Here is a 17,762-nt window from a genome sequence, read left to right on the forward strand (position 1 = left end):
ATACAAAAATTAGCCAGGCGTGATGATGTGCGCCTATAGTCCCAGCCACTCTACTTGGGAGGCTGAGGCAGGAGAATCACTTGAACCCGGGAGGCGGAGGTTGCAATGAGCTGAGATCGCGCCACTGCACTCCAGCCTGGGTGACAGAGTGAGACTCCGTCTCAAAAAAAAAAAAAAGACTATTGCAATGTAAACAGGTATACCTCCACCTAGATTCAACTGCTTAGCATTTTGCCATATTTGCTTTATTTTTTTGTGTGTACATTTTTGCTGAAATATTTGAAAGTAAGTTGTAGATACCATGAGTCCTTCATCCCTAAATATTTCAGGATTCATCTACAGGTAAGATCATCCTTCTATATACCATTATCACACCTAAGAAAATTATGTACCATTATATACCTATATACCATTATCACACCTAAGAAAATTAACAAAAATTCCATAATATCATCTGATATTCAATCCATATTCAAAGTTACCAAGATATCCCCAAAATAATTTTTATAATGTTTTTCAAACCGGAATTCCATGAGTTCATATATTGCATTTGGTTATTGTCTCTTGAGCCTAACAGACCCCACCTCAACTTTTTAAAAATGATACTGTGTTTTTGAAGAGGCTAGACCAGTTGTCTCATAATATGTACTACCTTCTAATTTTGTTTAATTATTTTCTCTTGGAGTCATTTAATTTGTTCTTCTATCTCCTATATATACTATAAACTAGAAGTTAGGTATATAGGCTTGATTCCAGGTCCCTCCATTGTAAAGGTATATTTACCCTTTGCAAATATAAATAATCTGTAAGATAATCTTTGGCAACAAGTGAATATCCTCTTCCCAAGCAATCCTTTACATATTAATGTTTTTGATATCTACTAATGATCCTTGCTTAAATCTATTAAGGCTACAAAGTTTCCTCTCTTTAGAGGGCAAATTAATTTCATATCCCACAGACTTAACCAATAGATATACTTGCATATATGCACAAAATATAGAAGAATACATAAGTATATTCTATACCATTTTTTTCTGAGAGTTTCGCTCTTGTTGCCCAAGCTGGAGTGCAATGGTGCGATCTCGGCCCACTGCAACCTCTGCCTCCCGGGTTCAAGCGATTCTCCTGCCTCAGCCTCCCGAGTAGCTGGGATTACAGGTGCACGCTGGCTAATTTTTTGTATTTTTAGTAGAAATGGGATTTCACCATATTAGCCAGGATGGTATCGAACACCTGACCTCAGGTGATCCGCCCGCCTCGGCCTCCCAAAGTTCTGGGAATATAGGCGTGAGCCACTGCACCCAGCCTATTCTACACCATTTTTAATAGCACAAAATTATAAAATGTATATTCATCTTCAGGACATAGGTTAAATTATAGTGCTTCCGTGTAATTATGATACAGGAAGTTCCAATTTTTTTTTTTTTTTGGAGACAAGAGTCTTGCTCTGCCTAACAATCTTGGCTCACTGCAACCTCTGCCTCCTGGTTCAAGCAAATCTTGTACCTCAGCCTCCTGAGTAGCTGGGACTAGGGACTACAGGCGTGTACTACAACTGTCAGCTAATTTTTGTATTTTTAGTAGAGATGGGGTTTTACCATGTTGTCCAGGCTGGTCTCGAACCCCTGGCCTCAAGTGATCCTCCTGCCTCGGCCTCCCAAAATGCTGGGATTACAGGTGTGAGCCACTGTGACTGGCCAACATTTTTTTGATATACAATAATCTTTAAGATATATCATTATAGCTTGACTTCATTTCCTAACACTCTTTTCTTTCCTTACTCCTCCTCAAACACTCAAAAGCCCTAGAGCACATTCCTAGCTCTGGGACTTTTACTTTTCCTTCTGCCTGGAATGCACTTTCTCCATTCAGGTCTTTGTTCTTATAGGATAGAATAAGCTTTCCCCTGACCTCCCTACTTAAAACAGTCCTATGCCCTTAGCTCTAACACTTTCTATTCCTTTATCCTGATTGACTTTTCTTCATACCTTTAATAACTCCTGACATGTTTATTGGTTTATTTGCTTATTATATTTCTTCCGCAACACTAGAATTGTCAGCTCCAGTGGAATTTACTTGCTTTGTTCACAACTATACCCTTAATGCATAGAACAGCAATTCCGTAGTGAGTACTTAAAGGAAATTTTTTTCATTCACATGTGTAAAGCCATGATTCACAAGATTTTATGTTATGCTATAAGCCTATATAGACATAAAGTATCTTTAGGATTCTCAAGAAACTGGTAATAATGGTTGCATCTAGTGAGGTGAAATGGGAAGGTGGGGAATAGAGATGAGGGAGACTTACTACAATGTATACACTTAATCACAGTCTAAATTTTTAACCATGTACGTTCATGAAAAACATAACGGCTGGGCACAGAGGCTCACACCTGTAATCCCAGTACTTTGGGAGGCCGAGGTGGGTGGATCACCTAAAGTCAGGAGTTCGAGACCAGCCTGGCCAACATGGTGAAACTCCATCTCCATTAAAAATACAAAAATTAGGCATGGTGGCATGTGTCTGTAGTCCCAGCTACTTGGGAGGCTGAGGCAGGAGAATTGCTTGAACCCAGAAGCAGAGGTTGCAGTGAGCTGAGATCACGCCAGCCTGGATAACAGAGTGAGACTCCATCTCAAAAAATAAATAAATAAATAATTATTTTTTAAAAATCGACGGTTTTTTTTTTTTTCTTTGGAAACAGGGTCTCACTTTGTCATCCAGGCTGGAGTGCAGTGGTGTGATCTCAGCTCACTGCTGCCTCAACCTCTTGGGCTCAAGAGATCCTCCCACCTCAGTCCACCAAGTAGCTGGCACTACAGGCATGCGCTACCACACCCAGCTAATTTTTTTGTATTTTTTTGGTAGAGACAGAGTTTCACCACGTTGCCCAGGCTGGAAAAATTAATGTTAAACCCAGCACTTTGGGAGGCCAAGGTGGGTGGATCACTTGAGGTCAGGAGCTCAAGACCAGCCTGGCCAACATGGTGAAATCCCATCTCTACTAAAAATACAAAATTAGCTGGGTGTGATGGCGTGTGCCTGTAATCCCAGCTACTGGAGGCTGAGTCAGGAGAATCACTTGAACCCGGGAGGAAGAGGTTGCAGTGAGCTGCGATTGCACCTCTGCACTCTAGTTTGGGTGACTGTCTCAGAAAGAAAAAAAAGTAATGTTAAAAATTTTAAAAAGTATGCTCAAAGAACATCCCAATTTAATCTGCTGCCCCTTTTTATAACTTCATGCAGGTACCTTTCGTAACATATTTTTAAGGATTTAACTTTGATAGGCTTGTTCAGTTCAGACAAAACTGTTTTGACATTAGTACAACTAGAAAGTAATCACCATGAGCTATGAAGTCAGCATGAATATTTTACTCATTACATGCTATGTAAAAGACTACAAAGATACATGCCAACATGTTAATAATGATTACTTGTCATTAGACAGCTAATAGGTCTTTATGCTTCCCTAAATGTAACTTTCCACACTAAGCATAAATTACTTCTATAATCAGAAAAAAAATGTACTTTTAAAAAAAGATTAGATTTAAATAAAATAAAAATTTATACTTGAAAGAACAATTTCTTCTTTTTTTTTTTTTTGAGACGGAGTCTCCCTCTGTCGCTCCCTCTGTTGCTCCAGGCTTGATCTCTGCCCACTGCAACCTCTGCCTCCCCGGTTCAAGCGATTCTCCTGCCTCAGCCTCCCGAGCAGCTGGGATTACAGGCACATGCCACCACACCTGGCTAATTTTTTTTGTATTTTTACTACAGACGGGGTTTCAGCATGTTGGTCAGGCTGGTCTCGAACTCCTGACCTTGTTGTGATCTGCCCGCCTTGGCCTCCCAAAGTGCTGGGATTACAGGCATAAGCCACCACGCCCGGCCAACAATTCTTAATACACAAATATTTTCTATAATTGTGACATTAATATAAAGTGAAGGAAGGCATTTCAAATATAATCATTTTCCTTAGGATTCCAAAAAGTAATTTTATAGTAAAATTCCCATTATATTCATTTTAATACAACAATAACTTTTTTCCTTATATCTTGTCTTATTCTTCTAGCATGGAATATACAATTAATGTAATTCTATGCTTATTTTAAAAGCGTAAGACAATTCTGAATATGTGATCCTTTTAAAGGAGTTTACATTAACCATGTATTTTAATTCTTTTAAAATCTTTAATCTCTTATTTTCTTTCTAGTTGTTTCTTCCTTTCAAACCATAATTCTTAACATTTTAGAACCTAATTTTTTATACAAGATGTATCCTTACAATAATGGCTTCAAATTTCTTTAAAATTAATAGTGTTTTTCACTGATTACCATTAAATACAGATACATTCCCATGGAAAATTCTCTTTTCATAGAAGCATTGATTGTAAACCTTGGAATAACTTCAGGCAATTTTGTTTCAGGAATGAGCAGTATTATCATTCCCACTACACAGATGAGTACTTAAAAAGCCTAGAAAAGGCTGGGTGCCATGGCTCACACCTGTGATCGCAGCACTTTGGGAGGCCAAATTGGGAGGACTGCTTAAGGCCAGGAACCGAAGACCAGCCTGGGCAACATAGCAAGACCCTGTCTCTACGAAAAATAAAGTCAGCCTGGCATGGTGGCATGTGCCTGTAATCCTAGCTACTCAAGAGGCTCAGGGGAGGCTGAGGTAGGATCACTTTGAGCTCAGGAGTCCAGGGCTGCAGCGAGCTATGATCCAACAAAGGCAACAGAGCAAGATCTCTCTTTCAAAAGCCTAGAAACGTTTGGTAGACTGTCCAAGGTTACCTACCTATTTAGTGATCAAAGAGAGTAAGAAAAGAGATTAGGAAAAAGCCCTCCTTATTTCTCATTGCAGTACTTTTTCTACTATAACTCAGCCAAGTTTATAAACCTCTGAGAAAAAGGAATGAGATGGTAGCTAATTCCACAGTACGCTGTGCGATTTTATGCCCAGAAATTGTTCCCAACATTGTTCCTTTGTTGCTGTTTCCCAGGTTATTGAACTTTGTTCCATTTTTTGTTAAAAGCAGCAAGAAACCCAGTAACAGACTCCATGTTGACCTCAGCTGTCTGCCAGCAGAGAAAATGAGATTCTTGTTGGAAGTCTGTGAAACTAATCTACTATATAATTGTAGCACAGGAAATTAGCTACCCTAATTTTCCATATTTGTGAGTAAATTCCTTTAAACTATATCAGTTAATGCTTGAGTTCTGTAAAGTGAATCACAGTTCTACTTCTTCAATTCTGTAAAATAACATTTTAAAATTAGGGCTCTCTACAGTAAAATAAACCACATAAAAATAATGTCCAATAAATCTTAATAGCATAAAGGGATAACATAGCATATCACTAGATTCTGAGTACTTCTGGAAAAAAGGCTTTGCTATAGCAGTTTTTCATTTCACAACAATAATCAACTGGTAAGAAAAATGATATATTGATATAAATTGTTACCAAGGACTATAAATGTAGTGCCCTGTACCATTCTCATGATTTTCAAGAGTACATACCGACAGTTTTTTGCCGTACTATACTCCTCGCCTTTTCGGTTCCTGGAGAACCAGTGGTTGTTGCACTCCTCTGTCTCATTGGGGCTTGGCCAGGTTGATCACGACTCCATCCTCTAGAAAATGACTTGTCAACTGAAACTTTCTGAAATTCATGTCCAACTCCTAGAAACGTAGATTTTCAATCTCAATATACTGTTACTTGATCAATAATATCTTCAAGTTATGTGTGCTACCTTGCCTCAGAGTCTTAGGTTTGCTCACATAAATTATAAAGTAATAAGATAAAACGCTGTATACTGTAAGGCTTTTATGAGCTTCACTTTATGTATAAATCATATTCCAAAACTGATGCGGAATTTTAAAATTACACCATTAGCAATAAGCTATTAGAAATTCTCTGCCACCCACTTGCTTTGGAATAAAAATGAAACATTTAGACAAGAAAAAAAAGACAGGAAATGTGCTAAACAAAACCCATCCTGTGGTGATGATTACTAAATCTCTAATCTGCCAATAATAGCCACTTGGGAAATATAGTCCAGGAAAAAGTAGTTTGAGCACATAATACCCTGGACAAAAGTATGAAATGTGACTTAGATGTAAACTCTAGCTAGCAACTAATATTTAACAATGCAAAATACTGGCTGGGAGTAGTAGCTCACACCTGTAATCCCAGCACTTTGGGAGGTGGAGGTGGGCAGATTGTTTGAGCCCAGGAATTCAAGACTAGCCTGGGCAACATGGTGAAACCATGTCTCTATAAGAAATACAAACAAAAAAATTTAGCTGAGCATGGTGGCCTGTAGTCGCAGCTACTTGGGAAGCTGAGGGGGGGAACCCCTGAGCCTGGGAGGTCGAGGCTGCAGTGAGCCATGACCGTGCTACTATACTCTAGCCTAGGAAACAGAATGAGGCCCTGTCTCAGAAAAAAAAAAAAGCAAAATCCTAACAAACTGAGGATTTTAAAAACATATATTAATGATATAATCATTACACTACTGTCCCACTCCCTTTTAACATTAGACAGATACATATTTCATGTCTAGGGAATGTTTGCTTTTAGTTAAAACTAAGTAAGTGCTTTCAAAAACAATTTTAAAAATAATTATTGTATACATTTTAAATAGAGTAACATTAAACCACCTTCTCAGTTCTAAGAAAAAATTGCTTATGATAAAAAGGAATGGTATTTTATACATTTTCATTTTGTTTAATTCTTAAAAATAAAATATTTAAAATTCTACTTATTTCACCCTCACCCTTCTCCCTGGAATGGTTTTCCCTGACTTAATTATTTAAACAAATTTATATAGAGCATCTCTATGAACAATTCTTACCTTTCCCTTTGTGCTTTTTTTGTTTCTGTTCACTCAGCTTATCCAATGGTAAATCACTGAGATCCAAACTATATAAATTCCTAGCTAAAACTTTAGTTAATGTCTCCATAGTCAGTGACCACTCAGTGGCCAACTCTTCCCAATAGGTCAATGATGACAATACTGACAGTAAGTCATCCCAAAGTTCTCGGGAGATGTACACATTTAGGTTTGCTTTGATCCAGGCAACTATAAGGGTCTATAAAGACAAATATCAGAAATAACAATAAAATGTGTTTAGCATGTGACTTCAAAATCAGATATTCAATTCTTAAAAAAATTACTTAAAAACAAGCAACGTTTAAAATTGCATGCTTTTTTTCATAGATAATACTACTTGTAAAAGCAATTCATGCAATCGTCAGAATCTACTATAAATTTCATTTCAACAACTGCCAACTCCCAACACCCAGCAATCTAAACTAAAAAGAAATCTCCCTAAATCTATAACAGTCTCTTATGCTGCATTACATTAATGTTAAATAAATGCTATTTAAAAAATAGTCTCCATAATTTTAAGTGTTGAAAATGTTGAGTTACTGAACTAAAAAGCCAAAACCTACATTCCCTAATTAAGGATGGAAATCACTAACTACAACTCGAAAATGTTTTTTAATAATATAAAGAAACAACATACTAGAGACATATTTAACTTAATGAAATGTAGTTTTGAAAATGTATACATAAACTAAAGGTTGAAATTAAATTTTTTTAAACACAACAAATTAAAAGCATTCTGTAATAAATCTGATCACAGGATAAAAAAATTCATAAAAGGACAGAAATGGATTAGCCAGTAAGTACTCCCTGAGATTTTGTGGATTTCTACTAAAGATATGTCCTCTGACTGAAGAAACAAGTCATAAAATAAAGATTCTCAAAAGCTTAATTCTATAACATTTAGAAAGGAATTCACATAAATTTATACCTGAAATGTAAAGATGAAAATGAAGAGAGTTTAGGTACAGAACTGTAGTAACTACTGACCTCCCAATCTATCTTTAATTTAATCCAAAAAAAAAAGACTACTTTAATACTCAGACTACAAAAAAAGTTGTTTCACATAGCAAGATAAAATTGTATCTTCCTGTAGCTCCCACCATCGGGTTAGCTCTAACAATGGAGAAACTTGAATGAGAAAACAAAAAATGGCTAATGAAGTTAAGAGGAGTTTAGATGATACGTGTAGCTGGTTTTAAAAGACTGTTCAACACCAGCATATAATTTTAGGTAAATGGCTAATATACGAAAAAAAACTCCAACCAATTTAAATGGCTACACTCACAGCCAAGAATTAGATCTGAGACAGCTTTTACCCTTGACATTAAGAATCATGTATTTGTATTTCATGTATCATCTTAAAAAAAATATCTTGTTTTCTATTTTTCAAAGAATCCGTAATACATTTTAAAGTCAGCACTCTATCTTCAGATTTAAAAAACACAATATAGAATTCCTGTGTAATCAAACTACCACCAATTGAGAAGGGAGGATAATAAAGTCTTATTTTAAAAAAGCATGATAAGAATCAATCTTATTTATTACTTTTTCATTATTACAGAATAACATAAAAAGACAGTTTTTCCTAGCAGTCCCAGAGATATGGAAACTCATAAAGCAGTCAGGTCATTATCCCTAAAACACTGCCAGGTTTTTGCAACCACATATTATGTATACTACACAAGAGATAAAATAAACATCATTAGCTTGTTTGTTCACAGACCTGATATTACCTCCACTCTTATACTAGGTTGTATGTATAGCAAATAGCTTATTTAGATGAGCAACTTTTAAGTTAGCTCTACAAAAGATCCCTTAATAAATAAGAAATAATCTCTAATTTAAAACATTTTTTTCCTGGTAACAAGTTCAGGGTTCAATGAATTTTAAAAAACAAACAAACAAACAACAACAACAAAACAAAACAAAAAAACCCATATCTATCCAGCTATTCATCTATTTATTTATTTTTATTGCCTGGAAAAGTGGTCCTGCAAGTCGACCTGCCAAGGTCATATTTTTTTTCCCTTGGAACTGTAGAAAAGCTTGTGATGGCATCTTCAGTACAGATTCCGTGACTCTGAGCAACACAAGCAGCATCTGTTCCCTTAAAATAAAAAGACTGATTAATGTTTCCTTCCTGCATATGTTTGCATTTGGTTAATAGTTAACTTTCAAATATATACTTCTTATAAAAACTCAAATATCAAACATCTTTGAAAGACAATTTCAAATGTTTAGAGTTCCTTAAATATTAAAAATTAAAATTCCATTTTATGTATCTACATCAATCATTTAAAATCATTTATCGGCCACAATATCCTCTCATCAAATAAAAACCTATTCAAAAGCTGAGGAACTGGAAGTGATAATGTGGAGAATGCTCCCGTCTCCGCAACCACAAATCAAGTAGCGACCTTAAGGAGCTATCTGAAGAACACTCATCTACACAATATAGTTCTACCCAGATGGAATCCAATCAAATCCATCTTTATAATATGGAGAATAACTATATCAAATCAATCAAATCCATCTTTATAATATGGTGAATAACTACATATTGAGAATCATACCAATCTCAATTTCAGAAATTACATGACATCTTAATTAATAGATCACAAAGAAGCCTGGGCAACACAGCAAGACTTGTCTCTCAAAAAAAAAAAAAATTAGCTGGGTGTGGTGGCAAATGCCTATAGTCTCAGCTACTCAGGAGGCTGAGGTGGGCGGATCACTTGAGCCTAGGAGTTTGAGTCTGCAGTGAGCTAGATAATCAAGGGCCATTACTCTATTGTTTCTTTCCACTCTTTTCATTATGCAGTTTTTTAATCTTTTTTTGTCTGTACTGCAAGTTAAACCAATTCTATTATTATCCTTACTTTGCCTCTTTCTCTTAGATGCTTATTATTAAAACCATAAAACTACCTTATTTATACTGATATTTCAAAACTTGATTCAACCACATATGAAGAAGAGGCTAACAAGGGACTTTCAGTTGGGTGTATCAGCCCAATTCTCTATCACAGCCTCCTCCCCTCTGGTTATTTTGCAAGTCCATTCCAGGCACAGTGATATGTGGAACAGTCACTGTGAGAACTGTGGCAGGGGCGGCAACAGATCCTAGATCTAGATGTCATGGTTCTTCAGAGAAGTCAGAGTAGAATCAAACAGAAAACTATCACTACATTAAAAATATCCTGGATGTATTAGCAAACAAATGCATGCATTTATTCACAGAATAAAAATCAAAGGTGCCACATTTGTAACCTTATGCTTCTAGCTTAGCTACATGAAATAAAAAGCTATTTGAAATCAACTACAAATGCAATAAAGCATAGATTTTCCAAATAAATCTTATTTGTTGTCAAACCATAACTCACTCATAAATCATACGATATTTTCACTTTGTAATACAATAAAAATGATTTTAATTAATAAAGTTTTACAAATTCTGGCCAGTTGTAGTGGCTCACACCTGTAATCCCAGTACTTTGGGAGGTGGTCAAGGCAGGTGGATCGCTTCAGCCCAGGAGCTCAAGAACAGCCTGGGCAACAAGGCGAAACCATCTCTCTCTATATAAAAATTCAGTGTAAAATATATGAAAAACCTCCCAAAATGCTATTACTTCAAGGGAAGTTTAAAAATTAAGAAAAAAATTCTAAAATTGTTTTCTACATAGCAAGTCAGTCACTATAATCTGGCTCATCAATGATTCAAAGTATACAGAAAGAAAAAAAAGGACTAACAAAAGAATTGTCCAATGTAGTTACTGGCTAATAATAACTTGGACTCTGAAGTCAGAAAAACCATAGTTCAAATCTCTGTCCACTGCTCAACAGCTGTGTGAACAAGGACAAGTTACTTAACTTCCCAGTATTGTCTGTATCACAGGGTGCTGTAAGAATTAAGTAAGAAAATATGTGTAAAGTGCTTAGAAAGCTATGTGGCACAAATAAGTGTCCCAAATGTGTTAATAATAATAACTACTTCTACATGCCATTCTATTAATACTGTTAGTAAAGAATCTTTTCAAAATATAAAGCCATTTTATACATAAATTAGGCATATGCTTTGACTAAGTAGTCTTATTTCTTAAAAAAAATTAGGAGTATTTAGTCAAACCATATACCTAATTTATGTTTTGCCACATGTAGAGGAAAATGAAATACATATAAGAATGTTCATTGTCCTCTCTTTGCCCCAGAACAAAGAGAAATAACTACATGTCCATCAGTACAGGACTGGTTAAGAAAATTATGGCATATATATATATGGTATAATACTATATAACTGTGTGTGTGGTTTGATGAGCTAGATATTCACCAAAGGACAAACATCACTACTATCTCTAGAGAGTGAACCTTTGAGCTTTTTTCTTTTTTAAACTTTTCTTTGTTTGAATTTTATGATAAAACATTTCATTTTTACAAAAACTGCAGAACCGCTTTCCCATCTCCCCAAAAGGTCTATTTTTCCAATCAATTAGACAACTATTTATAGAGCACCAATGATATATAGCGTACTATACTAAGAAATACAGGAAATATAAAAATAAGACAACCAGTAAATACCTTCTAGAGGTTCTCAGTTCTATGGTGGTAAACAGATATTTACACAAGTATTTCAGGGATCAAGACAGTTTTCACAAGAACTATACAGAAGTACAAATATAGAATGGAAACAAGTGAAGAAAAAAATTTAAGTAAGGATATGTAGAAACAGGAAGGTGAATCTAAGGGACACTTATGGTGACAACAGGAAAAACAGCAGAAATAGACATTCTAAAGGAAAGTTCAGAAGGTGCCCAGGGAAGAGCAACTTGATAAAGCTGGGAAGCAGGATCTTATCCTGCAAGCTGGAGGTTAGACTTCAGACAGGAAAAGTAGGCAGGGCCTAACGGTATACAGCTCTGAATGCCAGATGAAGGATTCAGGCATTCACATATTCAGTCAATCATCAACTTATTCATTAACTCATTCACACACAAGTAAACTTCATTTACTCATATACATTTGTATGCATGTATTCTTTCCTTAGGGGTTGAGGAGGATGAGGTCATTATATGCTCACTTCAGGAAGACAGTCCAAGGGGTCCTGCAGAAGTCTGAACAAAGTTTCAGATAAGGTGAAAGGAACTATTGTCACTATGATTAATTTTATATTTATTCAATAATAGGAGCCCCTATAATACTGTAAACAAACCCTCTTCACAGAGAGTATTTCTCTAAAAATTACTACACCTGTGTACACAATAAAAACACATAGACATAAAGGATAAAAATTTTTTTACCAAGTCTTTTTGTCCATTGATACTTGTACAACCATGTACCGATAAATGTTAAGAATGCGTTTACACATATCTGTGTGTTCATCCAGAAGATTTTTTATTTCATTTGCAGGTTCAAGAAGAAATATATTTGATGAGTTTATAATAAACACCTAAGACAAAAGAAATCATTAGCTATTCACAAAGGAATTTCAATGGCAAATTTCTTATTCAAAGAGAAACAGACACTGATCACACTGTGGGTTAATTCTACAAGCTTAATAACTGAAACGTAAACTCATTAAACCTACCTATTTTTATGTTTACCTAGACAAATATAAAGTTAATAGTAGGTACCCAAAGAAAATAAACCAAGTGCAAACAACAGTATTTCTTTTTTTTCTTTTTTTTGAGATAGAGTCTTGTTTAGTCACCCAGGCTGGAATGCAGTGGTATGATTTCGGCTCACTGCAACCTCTGCCTCCTGGGTTCAACAGATTCTCTTGCCTCAGCCTCCCAAGTAGCTGGGATTACAGGCATGTGTGCCACCATGCCAGGCTAATTTTTGTATTTTTACTAGAGGTAGGGTTTCGCTATACTGGCCAGGCTGGTCTCAAAATCCTGGCCTCAAGTAATCTGCCCACCTTGGCTTCCCAAATTGCTGAGATTACAGGTGTGAGCCACTGCACCTGGTCTAAAACACAGTACTTCTAAACTGAGAAGCTTTAATAACTCTATTGCTATAATAAATTGAAAAAAAAAATACACATAGTTTAGGATAAAAGATGACACCTAAATCAGGAAGAATTTTCTGAATGAGTTGTTCAAAACATTTTATCCTCTTTTTCTTATTTATTTTTCTTATTTCTTTTTATGTTTGTATATCTGTTTTGGTGACAAAAGATTCCATTAGAAAAATATATTACTATATCCCATCAAAATATTAAAATGGAAAAAACTATGACTATCACTATGTATGCAGAAAAAGTATTCAACACTTATGACTGAAAACAATTTTTAGCAAACTAAGAAAAAAGCAAACATTCATTAAAATAAAAAAGAGCATTTATAAAAAAGTACAAAAAAAGTATATACATAGTAACAGAACTTGAGAAATACCACAAAAAGCCAAGAATAAGACAAGGGTGCTCAATCTCATCCCATGGATCTGAGGGGCCCAGTAAGCATAAAAGGAAGAGTGGGTGGTAGAGAATAAGTATCAGCAAACCGAAAAGGAAAAGACAAATGGAGCTACGTTCCTGTCTAGGAGAATAGTATTTCAGAAAAAGAGGAAAATCAAGTTCAAAGGACCTGAGGTGAGAGCCTGCCTAACATGCTTGAGGAACAGCAAGGAGTACAGAGTGAAGTAAACCAGGGGAAAAGCAGTGGAAGATGATGCTGAAAAACAGCCAGAGTATGTGGAGCAGAGATTCTCACACTTCCTGTAGTGAAAGAACAGGTCTTCTCCAGCCCCAGTGTTTTGCAGATCAATCCTATTTTAAAATACAATGAAAAATGAACAGAGATCGGGAGAGAGACCATCATGGCTGACGGGAAGCAGAACTAAATTGCAGCTCCGACTTGGACAGACAGAGCAGCATGTGGAGGCTCATATCATGAATTTTACCTCCAGAACAACTGCAAGAACAAACACCAGGAATCCCAAAAGGACCCACAGACCTCTGAAGGAAGCAAACTGCTCCTGCAGGACCCAGGAGACACTCCAAATGCTGTGAGTGCCCAAATGGCAGAAGTGGGAAATGGAGATCCTTCTCTCCCAAAAACACACATCCACTGGGGAAACTGAAGGTCTAGTTTGTGGGAGAAATTTCCGACCTTACCTGGAGCGGAGTAAATTTAGAAAGCCGAGGGAAATACAGGGGTAGAGGAAGCAGTAGGAAATGCCCTGGGAGCTTGCTGGGTCCCCAGGCAGGCCATTCCTGCCTGGCACCACAGGTATCCTTTGGGAGGGTGGCCAGAGGTGCGTGGAAAATGCCACAGGGAGAAGGAAGTCTCCAGATGAACTTTGTAAAAATTTGAACCAGGCAAGAAACCTCCTGGCCAGAACTCAAAGGAGGGTGTGAATCCGGTGTGCAGACTCCACAGGCAGGGGAAGAACCAAAGCCCATTTCTTTCACGGCTGGGAGGAAGGTAACCCAGGGCAAGTTCTCAAACCCTGCTCGCCCACTGCCTGGAAACAGACTCAGTGTTGTTAGGGTGGGCATGGGGGGAGAGAGACCGGCCCTTCAGATTGCTTGGGAGCTCGGTAAGGCCTGTGACTGCCAGATTTCCCCGACTTCCCTGACAACCTGCATAACTCAGCAGAGGCAGCCATAATCCTCATAGGTACACAACTCCATTGACCTGGGAACCTCACCCCCATCCCTCACAGCAGCTGTAGCAAGACCCACCCAAGGAGAGTCTGAGCTCAGACACACCTAGCCCTGCCCCCACCTGATGGGCCTTCCCTACTCATCCTGGTAACTGAAAACAAAGGACATATGCTCTTGGAAGATCAAGGGCCCCACCCACTGCCAGTTCCTTTCCATACTACCACAGCTGATGCTCTCTGGAATGTGTCACCTCCTGGCAAGAGGCCAGCCAGCACAAAAACAGAGAATTAAACCACCAAAGCTAAGAAACCTCAGAGAGTTCATTTCACCTGCTGCCACCTCCACTAGAACAGTTGCTGGTATCCATGGCTGAGAGAACCATAGACAGTTCGCATCACATGACTCTGTGCAGACAAACTCCAGTACCAGTCTGGAGCCAGGTAGACTAGCTGGGTGGCTAGACACAGAAGAGAGACAACAGCACTGCGGTTCGGCTCACAGGAAGGCACATCCATAGGAAAAGGGGGAGAGTACTACATCAGAAGAACACCCCATGGGACACAATCTTAACAACAGCCTTCAGCCTTAGACCTTCCCTCTGACAGAGCCTATCCAAATGAGAAGGAACCAGAAAACCAACTCTGGTAATATGACAAAACAAGCCTCTTTAACACCCCCAAGAATCACATTAGCTCATGAGCAATGGATCCAAACCAGGAATAAATCCCTGATTTACCTGAAAAAGAATTCAGGAGGTTAGTTATTAAGCTAATCAGGGATGCACCAGAGAAAGGCAAAGCCCAGTGCAAGGAAATCCAGAAAACGATACAAGAAGTGAAGGGAGAAATATCCAAGGAAATAAATAGCTTAAAGAAAAAGCAATCAAAAATTCAGGAAACACTGGACATACTTATAGAAATGCAAAATGCTCTGGAAAGTCTCAGCAATAAAATTGAACAAGTAGAAGAAAGAAATTCAGAGCCTGAAGACATGGTCTTCAGATTAACCCAACACAACAAAGACAAAGAAAAAAGAATAAGAAAATATGAACAAAGCCTCCAAGAAGACTGGGATTATGTTAAACAACCAAATCTAAGAATAATTGGTGTTCCTGAGGAAGAAGAGAAATCTAAAAGTTGGAAAACATATTCGGGGGAATAATCAAGGAAAGCTTCCCTGGGCTTGCTAGAGACCCACACATCCAAATACAAGAAGCACAAAGAACACCTGGGAAATTCATTGCAAAAAGATCATCACCTAGGCACACTGTCATAAGGTTATCTAAAGTTAAGATGAAAGAAAGACTCTTAAGAGCTGTGAGACAAAACTACCAGGTAACCCACAAAGGAAAACCTGTCAGATTAACAGAGATTTTTCAGCAGAAACCCTACAGGCTAGAAGGGATTGGAGCCTTATCCTCAGCCTCCTCAAACAAAACAATTATCAGCCAAGAATTCTGTATCCAGCAAAACTAAGCATCATATATGAAGGAAAGAATCTTTTTCAGATAAACAAGTGCTGAGAGAATTTGCCAATAAAAGCCACCACTAAAAGAACTGCTAAAAGGTGCTTTAAATCTTGAAACCATCCTAGAAACATATCAAAACAGAACCTTTTTAAAGCATAAATCACACAGGACCTATAAAACAAAAATACAATTTAAAAATCAAAAACAAAAAACAAAAAAACCAAGGTACACAGGCAACAAATAGCACAATGAATGGAATGGTATCTCACATCTCAATACTAACATTGAATGTAAATGGTCTAAATGCTCCACTTAAAAGATAGAGAACTGTAGAATGGATAAGAACTCACCAACCAACTATCTGCTGCTTTCAGGAGACCAAACACATTAGGACTCGTATAAGTAAAGGGGTGGAAAAAGGCATTTCATGCAAATGGACACCAAAAGCGAACAGGGGTAGCAATTCTTGTATCAGACAAAAAAACTTCAAAGCAACAGCAGTTAAAAGAGACAAAGGGGGACATTATATAATGGTGAAAGGCCTTGTCCAACAGGAAAATATCATAATCCTAAACATATATGCACCTAACACTGCAGCTCCCAAATTTATAAAACAATTATTAATAGATCTAAGAAATGAGATAGACAGCAACACAATAATAGTGGGGGACTTCAATTCTCCACTGACAGCACTAGACAGGTCATCAAGACAGAAAGACAACAAAGAAACAATGGATTTAAACCATACCTTGGAACAAATGGACTTAACAGATATATACAGAACATTCCATCCAACAACTGCAGAATACACATTCTATTCAACAGTGCATGGAACTTTCTCCAAGATAGGCCATATCATAAACCACAAAATAAGCCTCAATAAATTTTAAAAAATTGAAATTATATCGAAGCACTCTCTCAGACCACAATGGAATAAAACTGGAAATCAACTCCAAAAGGAACCTTCAAAACCATGCAAATATATGGAAATTAAATAACCTGCTCCTGAATGAGTATTGGGTCAAAAACAAAATCAAGATGGAAATTTAAAAGTTCTTCTGGCTGGGCACGGTGGCTCATGCCTGTAATCCCAGCGCTTTGGGAGGCTGAGGCGGGTGGATCACCTGAGGGTGGGAGCTTGAGACCAGCTTGACCAACATGGAGAAACCCCATATCTACTAAAAATACAAAATTAGCCAGGTGTGGTGGTGCATGCCTGTAATCCCAGCTACTCAGGAGGCTGAAGCAGGAGAATCGCTTGAACCTGGAAGGTGGAGTTTGCAGTGAGTTGAGATCGCACCACTGCACTCCAGCCTGGGCAACAAGAATGAAACTCTGTCTCAAAAACAAACAAACAAGCAAACAAACAAAAAAATTCTCCAAACTGAATGACAATAATGACACAATCTATCAAAACCTCTGTGATACAGCAAAGGTGGAGCTAAGAGGGAAGTTCATAGCCCTAAAAACCTACATCAAAAAGACTGAAAGAGCACAAACTGACAGTCTAAGGTCATACCTCAAGGAACTAGAGAAACAAGAACAAACCAAACCCAAACCCAGCAGAAGAAAGGAAATAACCAAGATCAGAGCAGAACTAAATTAAAACAACAAACAAAACACAAAAGATACATGAAACAAAAAGCTAGTTCTTTGAAAAGATAAATAAAATTGATAGACCATTAGAAAGATTAACCAAGAAAAGAAGAGAGAAAATCCAAATAAGCTCATTAAGAAACAAAACAGGAGATACACCAACAGCAACCAAGCAGAGAATCAAATCAAGAACTCAACCCCT

General features: G+C 37.2%; 1 protein-coding gene across 6 annotated transcripts in view; it reads right to left on the minus strand.

Moving 5' to 3' along the window:
• The window catches only part of RALGAPA1 (Ral GTPase activating protein catalytic subunit alpha 1), a 277,595-nt gene that overhangs the window by 183,757 nt on the left and 76,076 nt on the right, over positions 1 to 17,762 (minus strand). For all 6 annotated transcript variants that reach the window (XM_054447718.2, XM_054447717.2, XM_063651535.1 and 3 more), the window contains exons 13-16: positions 12,188 to 12,336; positions 8,874 to 9,003; positions 6,858 to 7,095; positions 5,521 to 5,682 (exon numbers count right to left, since the gene is read on the minus strand). In XM_054447718.2, the coding sequence (XP_054303693.1) occupies positions 5,521 to 5,682; positions 6,858 to 7,095; positions 8,874 to 9,003; positions 12,188 to 12,336 (679 nt within the window). The remainder of the gene's footprint in view (positions 1 to 5,520; positions 5,683 to 6,857; positions 7,096 to 8,873; positions 9,004 to 12,187; positions 12,337 to 17,762) is intronic.

The sequence above is a fragment of the Pongo pygmaeus genome, chromosome 15 (genome assembly GCF_028885625.2).
Source record: "Pongo pygmaeus isolate AG05252 chromosome 15, NHGRI_mPonPyg2-v2.0_pri, whole genome shotgun sequence".
Classification (NCBI taxonomy): domain Eukaryota; kingdom Metazoa; phylum Chordata; class Mammalia; order Primates; family Hominidae; genus Pongo; species Pongo pygmaeus.